The sequence below is a fragment of the Phaseolus vulgaris genome, chromosome 6, assembly GCF_000499845.2.
Source record: "Phaseolus vulgaris cultivar G19833 chromosome 6, P. vulgaris v2.0, whole genome shotgun sequence".
NCBI classification, from domain to species: Eukaryota; Viridiplantae; Streptophyta; class Magnoliopsida; order Fabales; family Fabaceae; genus Phaseolus; species Phaseolus vulgaris.
The window spans coordinates 6,723,166-6,739,653 of NC_023754.2; the positions used below are offsets into that span (position 1 = coordinate 6,723,166).

Genomic DNA, 16,488 nt, shown 5'->3' on the forward strand with positions numbered 1-16,488 from the left:
CTACACACACAAGATGGTTTCTGTCATAGAGAGTAAGGAGGAGTGGTGTTTGTCAAGTGATGTTAATTTACAGGGAAAAGTTATTCATATTTCAGGTTTGGTTTTATATTCACTAAATTTTTTAGGCTTTAGAATGAAATTTTTATCAATTAGCTGCTAATGTATTTAATATACAAATTTAAATTTTAATGCAGATGTACATCACACTTCATCCGAAAATGCAACAGAGGAAGTTGACATTGTTGTTACTTCGGAATATACAACCTGATCCTGCCTGTTGACCGGAACGCTGGAAACTGCCTCGTCAACGGATCGACGTGCACACCGCTTCTCACCTCCGTTCCTCTTCGGGATCTACCTCAAGAACCTGCAAAGAAACAGTACGGCGCCGCTGCGGCCGATCGCACTCCAACGCTCAAGTCAGTGACGGTATCACCAAATACTAAGAGAACAAGAACCGTGCAAATCCTCTCTCACAGTCAGCTCTATCACTCGCAAGCGTAAAGTGTATAAACTGAACGTGCGTACCTCAGAAAGTTTGTTAAGAACTCTTATATACCTGGTAGCTTTCTCTCTCCTGGCAGTTACAGACTTGGACACGTGGCTCGCATCCAACTGTACACGTGCCATCATCTGGAGGCTCCCTGACTTGGCGCTGCTTCTACTCTCATTTTGGCTAAGTTACTTATGCATGGTACTGCCCAGTGCATAGCTAACTTGGGAGTGCGATCTCTACTGGAACTGGCGAGTTAGGGGCCTTCATACACCTTCCCTGTGGTCTCGCCGGCCGCCTTCATAATCTGCTTCTCCTTCATCTTCGGCGATGTGCTTGCTCTGGCGATCTCCAATGACTAGGTCGCCTGAATCTACATCTGGCGACTTCATCTTTAACCTGGCGATCGCCGATTCTGGTAGCTGGAAATCGGAACACGCCAATATAACAACTGGCGACTACCTTCCCTTCTGCCAACCTGGCGCCTTGTCAACACGCCTATACTGTAGCAGGATGCCACGTCATCACACCCGACCACCAGGGCGGTACACAACCCAAAAGAGAAACTTATTAGCTACAAATCATGGAGAAGAGTGTAATTTTTCAGCGACTCAGTATCAGACTTAGAGAATAGGCAACCCTCATATCCTTTAAGTACAAGTAAGCTTTAAGGCTTTTCTTATAAAGTGATATTACAAATCATTATACAAATTACCAAATGTATATAATAGCCTTTACCTGCACTTAATTTTTCTTCTAATCAAAACACACTACAATCAGTTGCACAAAGGAAACCATATATGTAGATTCATCTAGATGAGGCAAAGTATGCAAGAGACCGAAGGAAGTTTATGCTTCATAAGAAGTCACAAAGGAACGCTACCAAACTTACATGTATAACCTCATATAGAGTTAGCTCTGATACCACATGATGTGAATGTAACTACAAGATGATTCTTGACATTCTTAGGAACAACTTGAGCTGGATTTGAAAGGCACTTTACTTTAGAATTGGATCAATGTTCTAAATTCAAGAACTCACCAAAACTAAGCACCAACCAAGACTCATATTGAAGTCCATGTATTGTCAAATTGAATCAAAACAAAAGGAAAGAAGAACAAGAATTAAAACTGGACAGAATTAAGAAACTAGCTACTGAACCGAAAAAGAAACAAAGAACAAAGCTGGAAAACAGAATGTAAACGGTAGAAAATGAAGGAAACACATTAGGAAATGAAACTACCGAATGGAAAATTGAAGAAAGGAAAGAAGACACTTATATGAAGATGCTTGCTGGATTTTGAGGATTGGAAGAAGCCATTCACGCCACTTGGAACCTTGAACCAAGATAAGTGATGGAGTGTCACCACTTGAAGCTCACCATAGCTCACAAGATAAGGCAAAGAAGAGGAAGACTCAAAACTCACAAATTCTCTCCCAAATTGAGTATAGTCTCTCTACTATAAAATTCCAATCTGAATTGTACAAGCTAAGCACCTTTATTTATAGCCTAGAGGTGCTGAAAATGCAAGCTAAATGGCACACAAATGCAATGAAATTCGGTTTGGCACCCCCTAGGCTCCTATCTACACTCCCCCCTAGACTCCCTTACTACTTACACCTTTTTATTACATTCACACCCCTATTCTACAAAAGAAATAAGAAGAGCCATTTTATTATACTCTTGTCCCAAAGCTCTTGCCATGCTCCTAGTAATTCGTTGGGCTTGGGCCCCTTGTTGGGTTTGGACCCCTTGATGGGCTTGGGCCCCTTGTTGGGCTTGGGCTTCATGGCCTAGAGCATCCTCTACTTGGTTTCCATCAGTTTATCTTTTTGTAATATAGAATTTAAGTTTATTTTTTATGACTTCATTTATTCATGTATTTCAGATAGAAACGAGAGCAAAGAAAGTTCTCACACGAACACAATGTCTTTTGGAGAAGGAAATTTTGTTTTAACAACAGGTATACAAGAATTTGAATATTTCAGGTTTTGGCCTTATATGCTGTTAATTATTATAGTTTAGAATGTAAGTTTTATGAATTAACTGCTACCGTATTCAATCTTCAATATAAGAATTAAAAATCTCATGCGTATGCAAATGACAGTTCACCCCAAAATGCAAGACCTGCCATGGTTGTTACTCCACAATATACAACCCAAAGTAAACACCTAACATTTACAATTGATGGAGAAAATTGTAATTTTTCACATAATGCAATATCAGACTTAGAGAACTGGCCACCCTCATGTCCTTTTAATACAGGTTAGTGTTAAGTCCCTTCTTATAAAGAGATATTAAAAATTATTATGTAAATTACTGATATTTTATAATATGCTTTACTTGCAGTTAAATTTTCTTCTAATCAAAACACACAACAATCAATTGCACAAAGGAAACCATTATCAGATTTGAATTATAGTAAGTGATTTGTTAAGCCTTGAAAATGGATTGATTTGGAAACATATTTATTTGTTAGAGATTTCAATTAATAGTGCAATTGGCATTTGTCATATGACAGGTAATCCAGTAGCGTGACATATATCTTCTCTATGTTCCAAAGTTCAAAATTCATCTTTGAAGACATTGTTGAATACATCGAACCAGGCATCAGGAATTGATGAAGAACACATAGGTTGCCATTCTATGCCTTGCCATATGATTTTAGTAATTACTTTTTTCTATGCACATAGTCTTCATATCAATAATTTGTGTATTACAGGAAGAATTGAACATCTTCAATGTTCTGAAGTTGGACAATATTCTTACTCTGTCTCTCAAAAGAAAGTTAATAAATTTCCTGTGAACATCACGAATTCCATTACCAAAACATTACATTATGTTGAATCCTCTTCAAATTTTGAACATGATGGTAACTCATACAAGTTTCTTTAACCTGTTTCCTTTTGATGTATACAAAATTGTTATAGTTTTATAAATATGATTCTTATTATTTATCTCAGATGATGTACACAACAGTTTTAGAAGTGAATTATATTCAAAATTTGAATTGCAAGGTTAACACATTATTATTAATTGGATGATAGTACATTGTAATATAAGTCCTCATTGGATTTAACGTTTTTGTAGTACATTGTTTATCATAATTTGTTGACTGACATGACGTCTCCTGGGTACTTTGAGTATGGAACAATACTTTGTCCGACAACTGAATCAGTAGAGCAAGTGAATGATTTTATTTTATCTCTGTTAAGTGTTGAAGAAATAACTTATCTTAGCTCGGACACACCTTGTCAATTAGATGAAAATCAAGCCAATGGTCTTTGTAATGGAACAAGGTTGCAAATTATTGATTTGAAGAAGAATGTTATTTGTGCAACAGTTCTTACAAGATCAAATATTGGTGATAAAATATTCATTTCACGAATGAATTTGATTCCTTCAGATACAAGTATAACATTTAAATTCCAGAGAAGACAATTTCCAGTAGCTTTATGTTTTGGAATGACAATCAATAAAAGTTAAGGTCAATCACTAAGCAAAGTTGGTTTATATCTTCCACGTCTAGTTTTCACTAATGGACAATTGTATGTTGCTATTTATAGAGTTACAACGAAAGAAGGGTTGAAAATTCTGATTCTTGATGAAGATGGAAATGTAATAAACAGGACAAAAAATGTTGTTAACAATGAAATTTTTGACAATATTTAAAAGTAATAAAATTATATCATAAACCTGCGTGGTAGCATGATTTAATGTGTTGTTAACCAAATTTTGTGTGTGTAGAAACGTGCATTGTTCTTCATAATTTATAATTGAGTTATTAAACTTTTATAATGAATATTTTTAGTCTAAATTATATAAATTATTTTATATTTAAACGATTTATTTATTTACATTATATTATAATATAATGTTCATGTGTTATATATTTTAATTTCAATATATTAATTTTATTTATTTATTTGTATATACTAATTGTTGGTTATAGACTATTTTTTATACATTAATATTTACATTATAATTAAAATATTTATTAATATATTAATAATAAATCTTTCCCAGGTTAAAGATATAGTTTCTTCACATTTGCACACTTACTCTTTTCTATATATTAGCCACTCACTTCTTTCTATACATACATTAGTCAATACAAAACGTATTGATGTACAGCGGTACTATTATACAAATACCACCTTTCATTTCCAAAAAATCCTAAAACACAAGATTTTATACAAAAACACAGTTTCCGATTCCTTTTCTCTGTTCTGAGTTCAGACCAATGTGACTTGCATTCACTCTCTCCCATTCTCTCTCTTCTTTCTCTCTGCACTTCAGATTCTCAAATTACGTCACGCAACCATGACGTCACTTTTCCGGCGCTCCCCCGGCGCCGGCTCCACCTTGTCATGCAGCCAAATTCGCCTCCTCTGTCCACCGAGCACCGCCGCGGTTCGATACGGCTACTCGCCTAGGAGACCGAGAATCGCGCTGCGACTGACGCAGCCGCCGTGTGCGGCGAAGTACGGCAGCGCATGGTCAAGATCGGGATTAGAAGAGGAGGGAGAGAAGGCGGGACCGCTCTTGTGCGCGGTTGAGGAGTTCCCGGCGGAGAGTGGGCGGAAGAGCGGGAATCGTTCGGCGGAGGTGATTATCGCCGCCGCAGTGACGGTGGTTATGGGTGTTGGAAACAGAGTACTGTACAAGCTCGCGTTGGTTCCTCTGAAGAACTACCCGTTCTTCCTGGCTCAGCTTGCGACCTTCGGGTACTTCATTTTGCTCAATGTTTCTGTTTCTTTGTTCTTGTTGAATTTATTGATTCGGTGCTGAGTTTTTAATTTAATTACGTGTTTGATTATTTTTGATTCGGTGTTGAATACATTTTTATTTGTTTTTTAGTGTGTGCTGAATATGCTTTTGGTGTTAAATATATTTAATGGAGCTCTCAAATTTTAGTTGACAAACAAACAACTCCTTCAATCTTGTTTGTTGACTTATTCGTGATTATTTGTGTTTTTTAATTATTACAATTGCTAACGGTAAACACAGTGCAATTATAATTTTAGGTAATATCATAAGGGAAAATTGAAAACTTGAGAGAAATATCGAATAGAAAATGTAACGCCATTCACTGTAAGGACAAATTGGAAGAAGAAAGGGAGCAAAATTGAATAGTTTATTTCTTTTCTATTTTGGGGGTGAATCTTCTTAATCTTGAGGAGTGAGTTTTAGTTTCTAGTGCTGATATTTGGTAGAAAAGGGAACTATTTGATGGTGTAAGGTTGGGTAAGAATTCGGAGTCATTCTGTAATTTCTGTTGTTAGATACAAGTGTAAAGCAACGACTTTATGTTTTGTATGAATTATGAATGAAATAAAATAGAGATAAAAAAAATAGAAAAAAGAAATATAGAAAGAGTATCTGCGATTTTTTTGCCCGATTGTTTGGATTGATGAAAGAAAATCAAGAATTAAATAACAAATATTTTTGTATTTATTTATTGATAATTTTTATTACATTATTTAAAATTTAAATTAATTATTTATTATTTTTTAAATTGTTACAAAAAATTATTTACTTATTTTAAAAAATTTGTTATATGGGTATTGATGAACCAATTTCATATGTAGAAGGGCTGATGCAATTTTCACGAGACCCATTAAAGTCTTCACATTCCCTTCATTTCAAGGATAAACAACTCTGGAAGTTAATTTCTTCTATCCTACTTATTTCATTCTCTCCTATTTTGACTTAAAACAAACAATGTGGGCAAAGGAAACATGATATTGATAGGGTATTGGGGAAGTAACCAAGATGTGTTTGATGCGTAGGGAAGTAACCAGGATTAAAATATGATGTGACATTTTTAAGTAAATGCCTCTTTATCAGTAAATGCCAATAAGAATTATTTTTAAAATGTTCAAAATTTATGAAGATTAAAATCACCAATCTTTTTGGAAACCTGGATTAAAAAATATTTTATCCTATTACATGTTCTTCTGCCGCTTATTTATTTAATTTATATTGCTACAATATGGCACCTTGCAATTTGAGAAAAATTGCTTTTACATTAAGTTTGTCACATTAGTCCTAAAAATAAGAAAATTAAAAATAAGCTCTTAAAAATGTAAATTATCAGTCACTTTATAGCATGTTTTAGGATCTATGTTTTCTAACAAATTCATGTTCAAAACAAAAACCTTGAATGATGCCGTAGCAAGTACATCTTGCTTCCAGTTGATCCATGTCCAAACATGCCATTAGTCCAAAATTTAAAAAGTTCCACGACTTATGATAATATTATATATCTTTAAAGAACTTGTTTTAAATTTCTTTGGTTTTGGAATTAATGTAAGAACGCATTACACCTTGAGGACCAAAATGGTATTTATCCATATTTTACTCTATTCAATAGTATGGAATGCAGTCTATCTTGAAGGTTGTAGTGTTTACAAGAGTTATTATAACTAACTCTAATGATATTTTCTTTCTTTCAGATATGTAATTGTATACTTCTCTATCTTGTCTATCCGGTACCGTATGGGCATTGTCACTGACGAGATGTTATCAATGCCTAAAACTCCATTTATAGTTGTTGGTCTCTTGGAGGCTCTTGGTGCTGCCACAGGAATGGCAGCAGGAGGTAATGTTTGTCCTAAATTATTTTCCTGTCTCATGTCAAATAATCAAAATTCTTAGGTGCTACATTTTCGGATTGTTTAAGTCGATTCCATCAAATTTCATATTTTCATTTGTAAACTATAAAAAATATTAAGACCAAGAAAAGAACAGAAAAGAAAAGCAGCTGCAGACATATTGTGAATGACCATAAAATACATTATAATCTTTAACAACAGAAATTTATCATAAAATACATTATCTTTACTATCAACAGTTTTGTTTAAAATGCAAATGTTTTTTATGGAGTTTTTATCAATTTTAGTTTTTCTGGATGAATTAAACACATTAGTTAATATAAGATGTTATATGTTTTGAAGATTCTTGATTTCATTGTTGTTCACATTTTATGTTTTCGTCTTCAAATCTAATTTATGATGGATATTTTCCTGCTGCCTTTTCCATATTTTGTAAATATTGTTGGAGATAGGAAGATAAATGTTTGGATTGTACAATTTTGATTAGTTTATAAAATGTTCATGTCTGAATTTCATTTAATTATTTGTTTCCCTCTATTATATCAGCAATGCTATCTGGAGCATCAATTCCAATTTTGTCTCAGGTAAAAACCATTGGAAGTCAATGCCCTTTACATTTTATCGCTATAATGAAATATAAAAATTTTGGATTTATTCAGACTTTAGATATAAATGAAAAGTAATTGAAACTGTAAGTATTTCCTTAGTAAAATTTTTCTATTAGATATGTTCATAGAAGTTGATCCACCTAAAGAAGCGCAGTTTATTCCCTTGAATATGTGACATGCTTTATGGGTGGTCAGAGGTCCCAAGCGTAAACAATTCCCTTGAAAACACGGTGATAGAATGTAACCATCCTTATCTAACCTGTCAAAATTAATAATGTAGTGTATATAGCTTATTTACCATACATTTTCTAGCTCATCTATTCAACTTGCATTGATTTATCATAAAATGTAAACTAAAGGTGGATAATAAACTTATCTATATTATCTTGCAGGCTTTTCTTGTGTGGCAAATTCTCCTCTCATTTATTATTCTTGGGAGGCGATATAAACTCAACCAACTACTTGGATGCTTTCTTGTGGCAATTGGTGTAATTCTCACTGTAGCAAGGTCAGTCCATGTTAATTTTATAGATGCTAGGTTATGATGGCTCATATTTGACTGCACTCTTGAACCATGAACCTTTAGGCAAAAGAACCTGGTCTACCATGATATTGAACATGAATCAACATATAAATCTGGATGGTCAAATAATTTCTGCCACAATTAATGGTTACTTATGTTTTGTTTGGTCAAATTGATTCAAGTTCATCTCTTATATGGCTGTTCAGTATTTCATGTTAATTCACCCTCTCTCAGAGCCTTGCTTTTAACATGTGAGTTTATGGCGGTGTGGTGTGGATCACAAAAGTAAACTTACTCAATGATTTCAAATTTTATCAATAGATTTCATGCTGAACTTCAAAGTCAAACTTTTGGTATAAATCTATGTGATTCCATTAGTTTATTCACTCGTATGGTTTTTAAAACTAAGTCTTAAAAGCAGTTTTATTTAGTATTTTGGCATAGTGTAATTTTTTTTAATAAATCTTGTTCTTCTGTAATTAGAGCATTGACATAACTTCTTGTAACATCACATATATATGTTGCAATCTTGTGTCTAGGCTTGTGGCTTTCTGGTTTTACACCTTGTTTACTTATTGTAGTGGATCTGGTGCTGGACATTCATTGAAAGAAGCTGGTATATTTTGGAGTCTTTTAATGATAGTTTCATTTTTATTCCAAGCAGCTGATACTGTTCTGAAGGTGGTTGTCTATTTTAATGATTTTTGCATGTTCTGAGATTTTGAATTGTTTCCCTATGGTGACTCATGACCTTTTCATACTTTGTAGGAAGTAATTTTTTTGAATGCAACTCGAAAACTGAAGGTGTGTACATTGATGAATTCTCTTAATTCATATGTAATGTAAATATGACTTTGGAAATGGAAGGCATATCACAGGGCCATTTTGGACTAATTGTACTGCTGGTGCACTTGGTAACATAAGAGACATCTGCCTCAAACTTCCATAGAGAAAGAACGATGTTACTAAATTTAGGTAGAACCTTCACAAAAATAGCTGAAAATTATTTGACAAATTTTTTAAAACTTCTTACAAATCAGAAGTCACTATACTATTACTCATGGCTGATAGACTCATTTATATTGTGAAGTCAAACAATAAACCCTTTTGTCATTCAAGGTTCTGAAGTAAAAATCATCCCTTTTTGTATGTTTGTTAGTTATTGTTGTTACACTTTCTGATATGATAATATTGTAATCAATATCCAATGTTTTCTGAAACAGGGGGGTTCTCTGGATATGTTTGTTGTTAATTCATTCGGATCTGCATTCCAGGTGCATTGCAATTGTCATGAAATTTGCATTTTTTTTATTTAGAACATAAATAAAATGGATGCCTAAATGCATGATGCAATGCGGACTGTAGGCACTGTTCATATGCCTTCTCCTCCCCTTCTTATCAAAATTATGGGGCATCCCCTTTAGTCAACTTCCAAACTATCTTAAAGATGGTGCTGCCTGCTTTCTGAATGTTGGGACACTGTCTAGAGGTAAGCAGTTATGTTCTCTTCTCCATATTGTCATTTCTTACAGAAGGCGATAACCAAAAGACTGTCTTTTGGTTATCAAATGGTGTTATCTTAGAGTCAAAGTTCATCAATAATATTTATTACCTTGATCTACCCTCAAGTCACGAGGAAAGGTTATTTTACATGTAAAATAATTCAAGTACATAAAATGGCTGAATGAGAACCCCACATATGAAAATAAAATAGAAATAGAAATCTTACTGAGCCAAAAAGTCAGTTTTCCCCTTCAAATATTATCTTTTCGTTTTCATAATTTTTTCATCTGTTACTGAATGCGAAATTCTTAAGCAAAACCTAGAGTTGTGGTAGTTTGCATGCATTTTGCTGATCATATAGTCCTTGTGGGAGAATGGTGAGAGAGAATAAATGGTAAACTAGACTTGTGGAGAGAATCTTTGAAGCTACATGGTTTCTGTTCAAGTAGATGTAAGACAAAGTACATGGATTGTAAATTTGATGTGCTGACGTTGAGTTACGGTTGAAAATTAGAGAATTGGATAGTATACCATACCACAAGTTGCACAATTTAGATGTTTTGCATCTCTCTTATAAAGTAATATGGAGGACTGCTTCAAGGATTATTTGCGATAAAAATGTGTTGCTCAAACTCTGAAGGAAAATTTTATTGCACAGCCAAGAGCTAATGATGAGGGCGTTGCAGTGGATGAGTAGACACACAAGAGCAAAAAATAAGATTGGGAATGATTCGAATGAAGGTATTAGAGTTTAGAAGAAAAGTAGGAGAGACACATACCTAAGAGGTATGGCCATGAGAAGAAGAAATATAGAAAGAAGCCCAAATAAGAAGAGTTGATCAAATGGAGAATAGTCCAATAACTAAAGGTAAAGGAAAACCAAAAGAGCTAATTGAAACAATTAAAAGAATTATAATTTATATGCATTTCCATAGATTTGGCTTTTGATAGTATGTAATGGCATCATTTGATCTATGTAGCAAAATCCACCTAGGAAAAGGCTTCTGTTGTAACTTGAAACATGTAAATAAGCACAATATTTCAAATTATGTTTTCTCCTTTTCTTTGTGTTTCGTATTTTTTGTTAAAAGTTTCAATACTTTTTTCAACCTAATTTATAGGAAGTCTGGCAGATTTTGAATGTTATTTGTGTGATTACAAAGACAGAACAAGAAAAGATCTGGCATATATGATTACTGATAGGGTTCGGCCTGAGGGTTTGGTCGTCATTATCAATGCTGACAGTGGTAGATGGTAGCTAATTAAATAAAATGTTATTGCATTCGCATAGTTTATGAATATTTAAACTGTTCCTGGCCAAGTTGGTTTCAAATCCGTATTTTTTTAGTTTCTTTTTGTAATTCTATTAATAAACAATTGCAGAAAGTAATTTTGCATTAGAATTGGTTTGCAGGATGTGACGGTGCTCCCCTGCTTCCCTTGTTGTTTATTGTTGTTAACATGGGCTTCAATATCTCATTGCTTCATCTCATCAAGATCTCTTCTGCTGTTGTCTCTTGTCTAGCCTCCACATTTTCAGGTATTTGATTTGTTTCTTTCGAAATATATATACGTTAATGTGGAAATTATTCATGAGACATATAAAGTGAATAATAGTAATGTTTCAGTGGAAGAAAATGGACAACTGTAACCCGTTACAATTAAGAAATCATGGGTACAATATTTGCAATTTTAGAAATATTGACTAAAGTCATGAGGAACGGTTAATAGTTAGCCAAAACCTAGCTCTATTAACCACTTTTCCATGTATCAGTACACATGTGCTAAATGGGAAACTTTAGCTTGTGCTAAATGGGAAACTTTAGCTTGTGCTAAATGGGAAACTTTAGCTTGTTTGTAAGGAGGCTTCTCAACTCGATTCACTTTTGTGCATGCAAACTTATTATTGAAACTATTCTCACAACTTTCTTCTTCATCTCTGATTGTAAGAATAGATCTAGCAACTAGAAAATAATAATAGTTTTCACAAGTAAAAAAACAATTTTTCGTCAGCACTTTTGGCTGCCATTTCACACAAGGTGAAGTCTGACTGGCCTAGTAAAAACTAACCTAGTTCATCTCAGAGCAAGAGAAACTTGAAATATTTTACTTTTATATACTTGTGATTTTCATTCACGTCAGAACTTAGATTACCTAATCTTTGCTATTTAACAAGCAATGTTTTAAATCTCAGATAGCGGTACGAAATGGCCTGCTCTAAAAACACTAAAGCATGATAGTGTATAGTGTGGGATAGCCCCTATACTCAATTATTTTTCTGTATTTTATATAATGTATATGCATATGAATTCTCAAAAATGATAAAAAATACTCAAAATTAAGTAATATTCATAATTAACAATAAAAAGTCATAGGTGTCTTAAACAAAACCTACAATACAAGTAAATATCATAAAATATCAAATACAAGTTTTGTAGATATAGGAATCATCAATTATCACATTCTTCGAAATCCAAATTTTCTTTATCATTTTCACAATTATTACATCCATAGATTTCACTTTTGGAAATTAAAATCTCAAAATTAGTCTCTAAAAAATTGCTGATGTAGTTGTTCATTGGAATTTTGGGAATCAACACTATAGCAATGCTCTAGTGGCCACTATTGAGCGACACTAAACTGTTTCAGTGGCGGGCAGAGGCTGCTCCGTAACAGCACTACAGTAGTCCCTGTAGTGGGTGGAGAAACCGCTATATCCCATTATTTAAAACCCTGATTACAAGTAGTGTTTAATATAACATGTTTAATTAATGGTATAGTTTTAGGTCTTTTGGTTAGTTAGTTCATTAATTAAATTGTTCACTGCTGTGCTGTCATTACAGGAGTTAATCCCAGGTTTTATGGTGCATTTGGGTATATAACATAGTTAAGTGCCATTTCAGAAAGTTTCTATGAGATGTGGACTTTTATGCTATAAATTTGACCATAAAACATACTGGATACCGAGTAAGCTAAAAAGAGCCTATTTTGATAAAACATTACTAGAAGCTTATTGAGATAAAAAGGGGCTTAAGGAAATCATGAATTATTTTCGTAGTTCCCCTTGATTGTCTTGTCAAAGACTTTCACTATATTGGCATGAATTTGAATACATGGGTATATGTGAGTGTGTATATATATTTTGAAGAAAGGTTTATATATTGAGATTGTTGAGTATTGTGTTATTTGGTGGGTGTATGGGGGATATATGCGATTTTTCTTGCTTTAGAAGACGAGGGATTTGCTGAAATATGGAAGTGTTATTTTCTTTCCTCCATTTGTTTTAATTTTACATTCTATTATAGATTCTTGGTTATTGAAAATTCTAAGGAAAATCTAACTGTAGTGGTTCAATTTGGGTTGTGGCAGTTCCAATAGCAATCTATGTGTTCACGCTGCCATTGCCATACCTTGGTGTTGGGTCTTCTCTTCCAGCAGGCTTTGTTGCAGGGGCCAGTATTCTTATCATGGGGTTACTCATTTATTCATGGACCCCTTCAAGTGGTTCTTCCAGTGCATCCATTACAGCATCCACCTAGAGAAGCTTGGAGTTTCCCCAAGTCACAAAGGTATATAGGTATAGGTTGCACCAACCCTCATTACAAGCAATGTTGATATTGCCGATCAAAAAAAAAAAAAAGAAGCAATGTTGATGATGATCACAAGGGATACTCTTTTCTTTTAATAAAGTGAAGTGAGAGATAGTCCTTCCAGAAATTACCACATAGGTTTTATCACTCGCATCTTAAGGATAGATCTAAGTTCAAATTTTGTCTACATTTTTCAATGATAATTTTGAAAAATGGAGTGGAAAAGATATTTCATTAGAGGAAATATGAGAATGTCTTGTAGGAGTTCTAGTGTTTTTTTTGTTCTACCTCAGGATTTTCCAACTTCATTTGGGTAGATATTAATTTTGCTGGAGCTAGTGCCAGCCCTTCCAATATTGAATAAGTTGATGTTCTCTGAACTTTGAGTTTTTTTTTTTTTTTTTTTTTTTTTTTTTTTTTTTTTTTTTTGCATAGAATGAAGATTTGAACCAGCGATGCGAGTTCCTCACTGACCCAATAGGTCAAATTTCTATATCTAAAATTATACTTTTTAAGATTAAGCACCAACTTACAGTTACTGTAAATTATTTGTTGTATTTATAAAATTGTAATAAAAAAGTTATGTTTTAAAAATTACAATAGCTCAATGTTAAAAGTTAAATATTTTGATTTCAATAAAATCAAGTTCATTAAAAAATTGTCTCGGATTAAAATCATAATAAATAAAAATACTTGAAATCATAAGGAAATACAAATATTATTAAAATAGAAAATAAAGTGAAAATCAATACAATAGTAGTATAAAAAGTTAAATAATATTAAAAATTTGTCATAATAGATGTATGAAAATGTATACTAATTAATAACTAAAACAATTCATATATCCTTCTCCCTCTTCCCTCTCTCTATCTCTCTATATATATTATTAGTATATATAATATTAGTGATTGTGTAATATTTATTTTCTCAAAATAAATGTGGGTTATGACTCACCTTTCCGTTTTCTTAACATAATTGGGAGGTTACTTGTCACAATTAATTATAATCAAATGGAGGTTTTTTACTACAATTAATTGTCATCAAAGAGAGGTTACTTACCATTAATTGTCATCAAAGGGAGGTTACTTACCATTAATTGATTTGATTATTGTTGTCTCCTAGAACCACTGTATATAGTGACTTCCTTCAAGCAATGTAACACACAACAAACAACAACACACACTTGCTTCCTCTATCTTTTCCTATACTCTCTATTTCTTCTCTTGGATGTAAGTGTTTAACCCATATAGAGAGAATTTGTTTTGAGGCTATTTATCTATTAGCATGAGAGGAATTCATTGTACTCCCAATACCGTTATAGTGGAAGTTTTGGCTTTCTCGCCGATGGTTTTTTACCTCTATTCAGAGGGGTTTTCCACCTAAAAATTTATGGTATCATTCTCATTTTTCCTTGTTACTTTAATTTCTCATAATCTTTTGGTTGAAATTATCACGCTTCCGCACACGATATCCCTACAAATTGGTATCAGAGCTTTTTCGATAATTCAACCAAGATCTGTTGTTCAACAATGTTGAAATTCGATACATGACCAAAAGTCTTGCAAACAAACTCCGGTTAAAGGAGCGACTCTTTACACTCCGAATGTCCGAAGGTACTCACATCCAATCTCACCTTGATGAATTTAATTCCATCATAATTGATTTGGAAAATTTGGATGTTAAAATTGATGACGAGGATAAAGCCGTTCTACTTATTCTTTCTTTACCACCCTCGCATCGACAATTCAAAGAAATTATGTTATACGGTAATTATCTTACCTTAAGCTTTCATGATGTCAAGACTAATTTACTAGCCAAAGAAAAATTTGATACTCAAATTCATTCTGAAAGTTCTGGTGAAGGATTAATAGTTAGAAGGAGAAACCAAGAGAAAGGTAGGAACAATAAGTATAAATCTAGGTCAAAATCTAGAGGCAAGAACTCCAAATATTGTCATTATTGCAGGAAAAAGGGACACGAGATCTCTGAATGTTATAATTTGAAAAATAAGCAAAATAGAGAAGATAAGGGAAATGGTAAACAACCAGAAAAATTTGCCGAAGCTAGTATTGTTGAAACTGAATCTGATGGGGATTGTTTTGTAGCTTCCAACACTGAACAAAGGTCTAAAAATGAATGGATTCTTGATTCTGATTGTACTTTTCATATGTCTCACAATAGAGATTGGTTTACCACATATGAACTAGTTTATAATGGTCTAGTTTTGATGGGAAATGATGCTCAATGCAAAGTTGTTGGTGAAGGAACAATCAAAATCAAGACACATGATGAAATTGTTAGAACTTTAACAGGTGTCAGATATGTCCCTGAGTTGAAACGAAATCTCATTTTCTTAGGCACCCTTGAATCTCATGGGTGTAGATACTTAGCTGAAGGTGGAGTCTTAAAAGTGTCTAAAGGAGCTCTTGTGTTACTAAAGGCAATTCGATGTGATAGTTTGTATGTGCTGTAGGGTTCAACAGTTACAGGTTCTGCAGCTGTTGCCTCACCCAACAAAGATAACACCAAGTTGTGGCATATGAGATTAGGCCACATGAGTGAGAAGGGAATTCTAATCCCCAAGAAGAAGGGTCACCTTGGTAACCACTGTACTGGAAATGTTGATTTCTGTGAACATTGCATTTTTGGTAAGCAGAAAAATGTTAGTTTTTCTAAAGCCATACACAGAACCAAAGGTACTTTGGATTATATTCATTCAGATCTTTGGGGTCCGTCAAAAGTTCCATCCAGAGGTAAATATCGTTATATGATGACAATTATTGATGATTTCTCACGAAAACTGTGGGTGTATTTTCTCAAACATAAGAATGAAACATTTTCCACTTTTAAAGACTGAAAATTATTGATTGAAAATCAAACTGGCAAGAAGATAAAGAGGCTAAGGACAGACAATGACCTTGAGTTATGTTCGAATGAATTCAATGACTTCTGCAAGAAAGAAGGCATTTCCAGACACCTCACCATCCCAAGTACTCCACAACAGAACGGGGTTGCAGAAAGAATGAATAGAGCTATCCTGAAGAGAGTTCGTTACATGCTCTCCCATTCTGGTTTGAGCAAATCTTTTTGGGCTGAAGCGGCTTCAACGACATGTTATCTGATACATCGCTCTCCTAACAGATCAATTGATT

General features: G+C 33.6%; 1 protein-coding gene and 1 long non-coding RNA gene across 4 annotated transcripts; both read left to right on the top strand.

Moving 5' to 3' along the window:
- Positions 1 to 2,624: 2,624 nt before the first annotated feature.
- LOC137830982 (uncharacterized) lies at positions 2,625 to 3,131 on the top strand. Its single transcript, XR_011084301.1, has 3 exons — positions 2,625 to 2,760; positions 2,845 to 2,916; positions 3,017 to 3,131. It is a non-coding gene; the product is annotated as an uncharacterized lncRNA (long non-coding RNA).
- Positions 3,132 to 4,594: 1,463 nt separating this feature from the next.
- LOC137831015 (protein CLT1, chloroplastic-like) lies at positions 4,595 to 13,716 on the top strand. Of its 3 annotated transcripts, XR_011084312.1 has the most exons (11): positions 4,595 to 5,222; positions 6,954 to 7,099; positions 7,659 to 7,696; positions 8,113 to 8,228; positions 8,825 to 8,924; positions 9,012 to 9,047; positions 9,467 to 9,517; positions 9,609 to 9,732; positions 10,405 to 10,614; positions 11,161 to 11,286; positions 13,116 to 13,389. XR_011084312.1 is itself a non-coding variant. In XM_068638501.1 (10 exons), exons 1-10 carry the CDS (start codon positions 4,819 to 4,821, stop codon positions 13,283 to 13,285), a joined length of 1,311 nt encoding a protein of 436 aa, XP_068494602.1. In that variant the 5' UTR covers positions 4,595 to 4,818; the 3' UTR covers positions 13,286 to 13,716. The 3 variants fall into 3 exon arrangements, 1 of the variants encoding a protein (XP_068494602.1); XR_011084311.1 differs by lacking the exon at positions 10,405 to 10,614 and having other exon boundaries at positions 11,148 to 11,286; XM_068638501.1 differs by lacking the exon at positions 10,405 to 10,614 and having other exon boundaries at positions 13,116 to 13,716.
- Positions 13,717 to 16,488: the final 2,772 nt, after the last annotated feature.

What these genes read in the sequence shown, in the direction of transcription:
- LOC137831015 (XM_068638501.1), top strand. Translation starts at nt 4,819, where the DNA reads ATGACGTCACTTTTCCGGCGCTCCCCCGGCGCCGGCTCCACCTTGTCA. An exon ending in GTAATTCTCACTGTAGCAAG is followed by an intron (nt 8,229 to 8,824) that starts GTCAGTCCATGT and finishes TACTTATTGTAG; the next exon opens with TGGATCTGGTGCTGGACATT. An exon ending in ATGCAACTCGAAAACTGAAG is followed by an intron (nt 9,048 to 9,466) that starts GTGTGTACATTG and finishes TTTCTGAAACAG; the next exon opens with GGGGGTTCTCTGGATATGTT.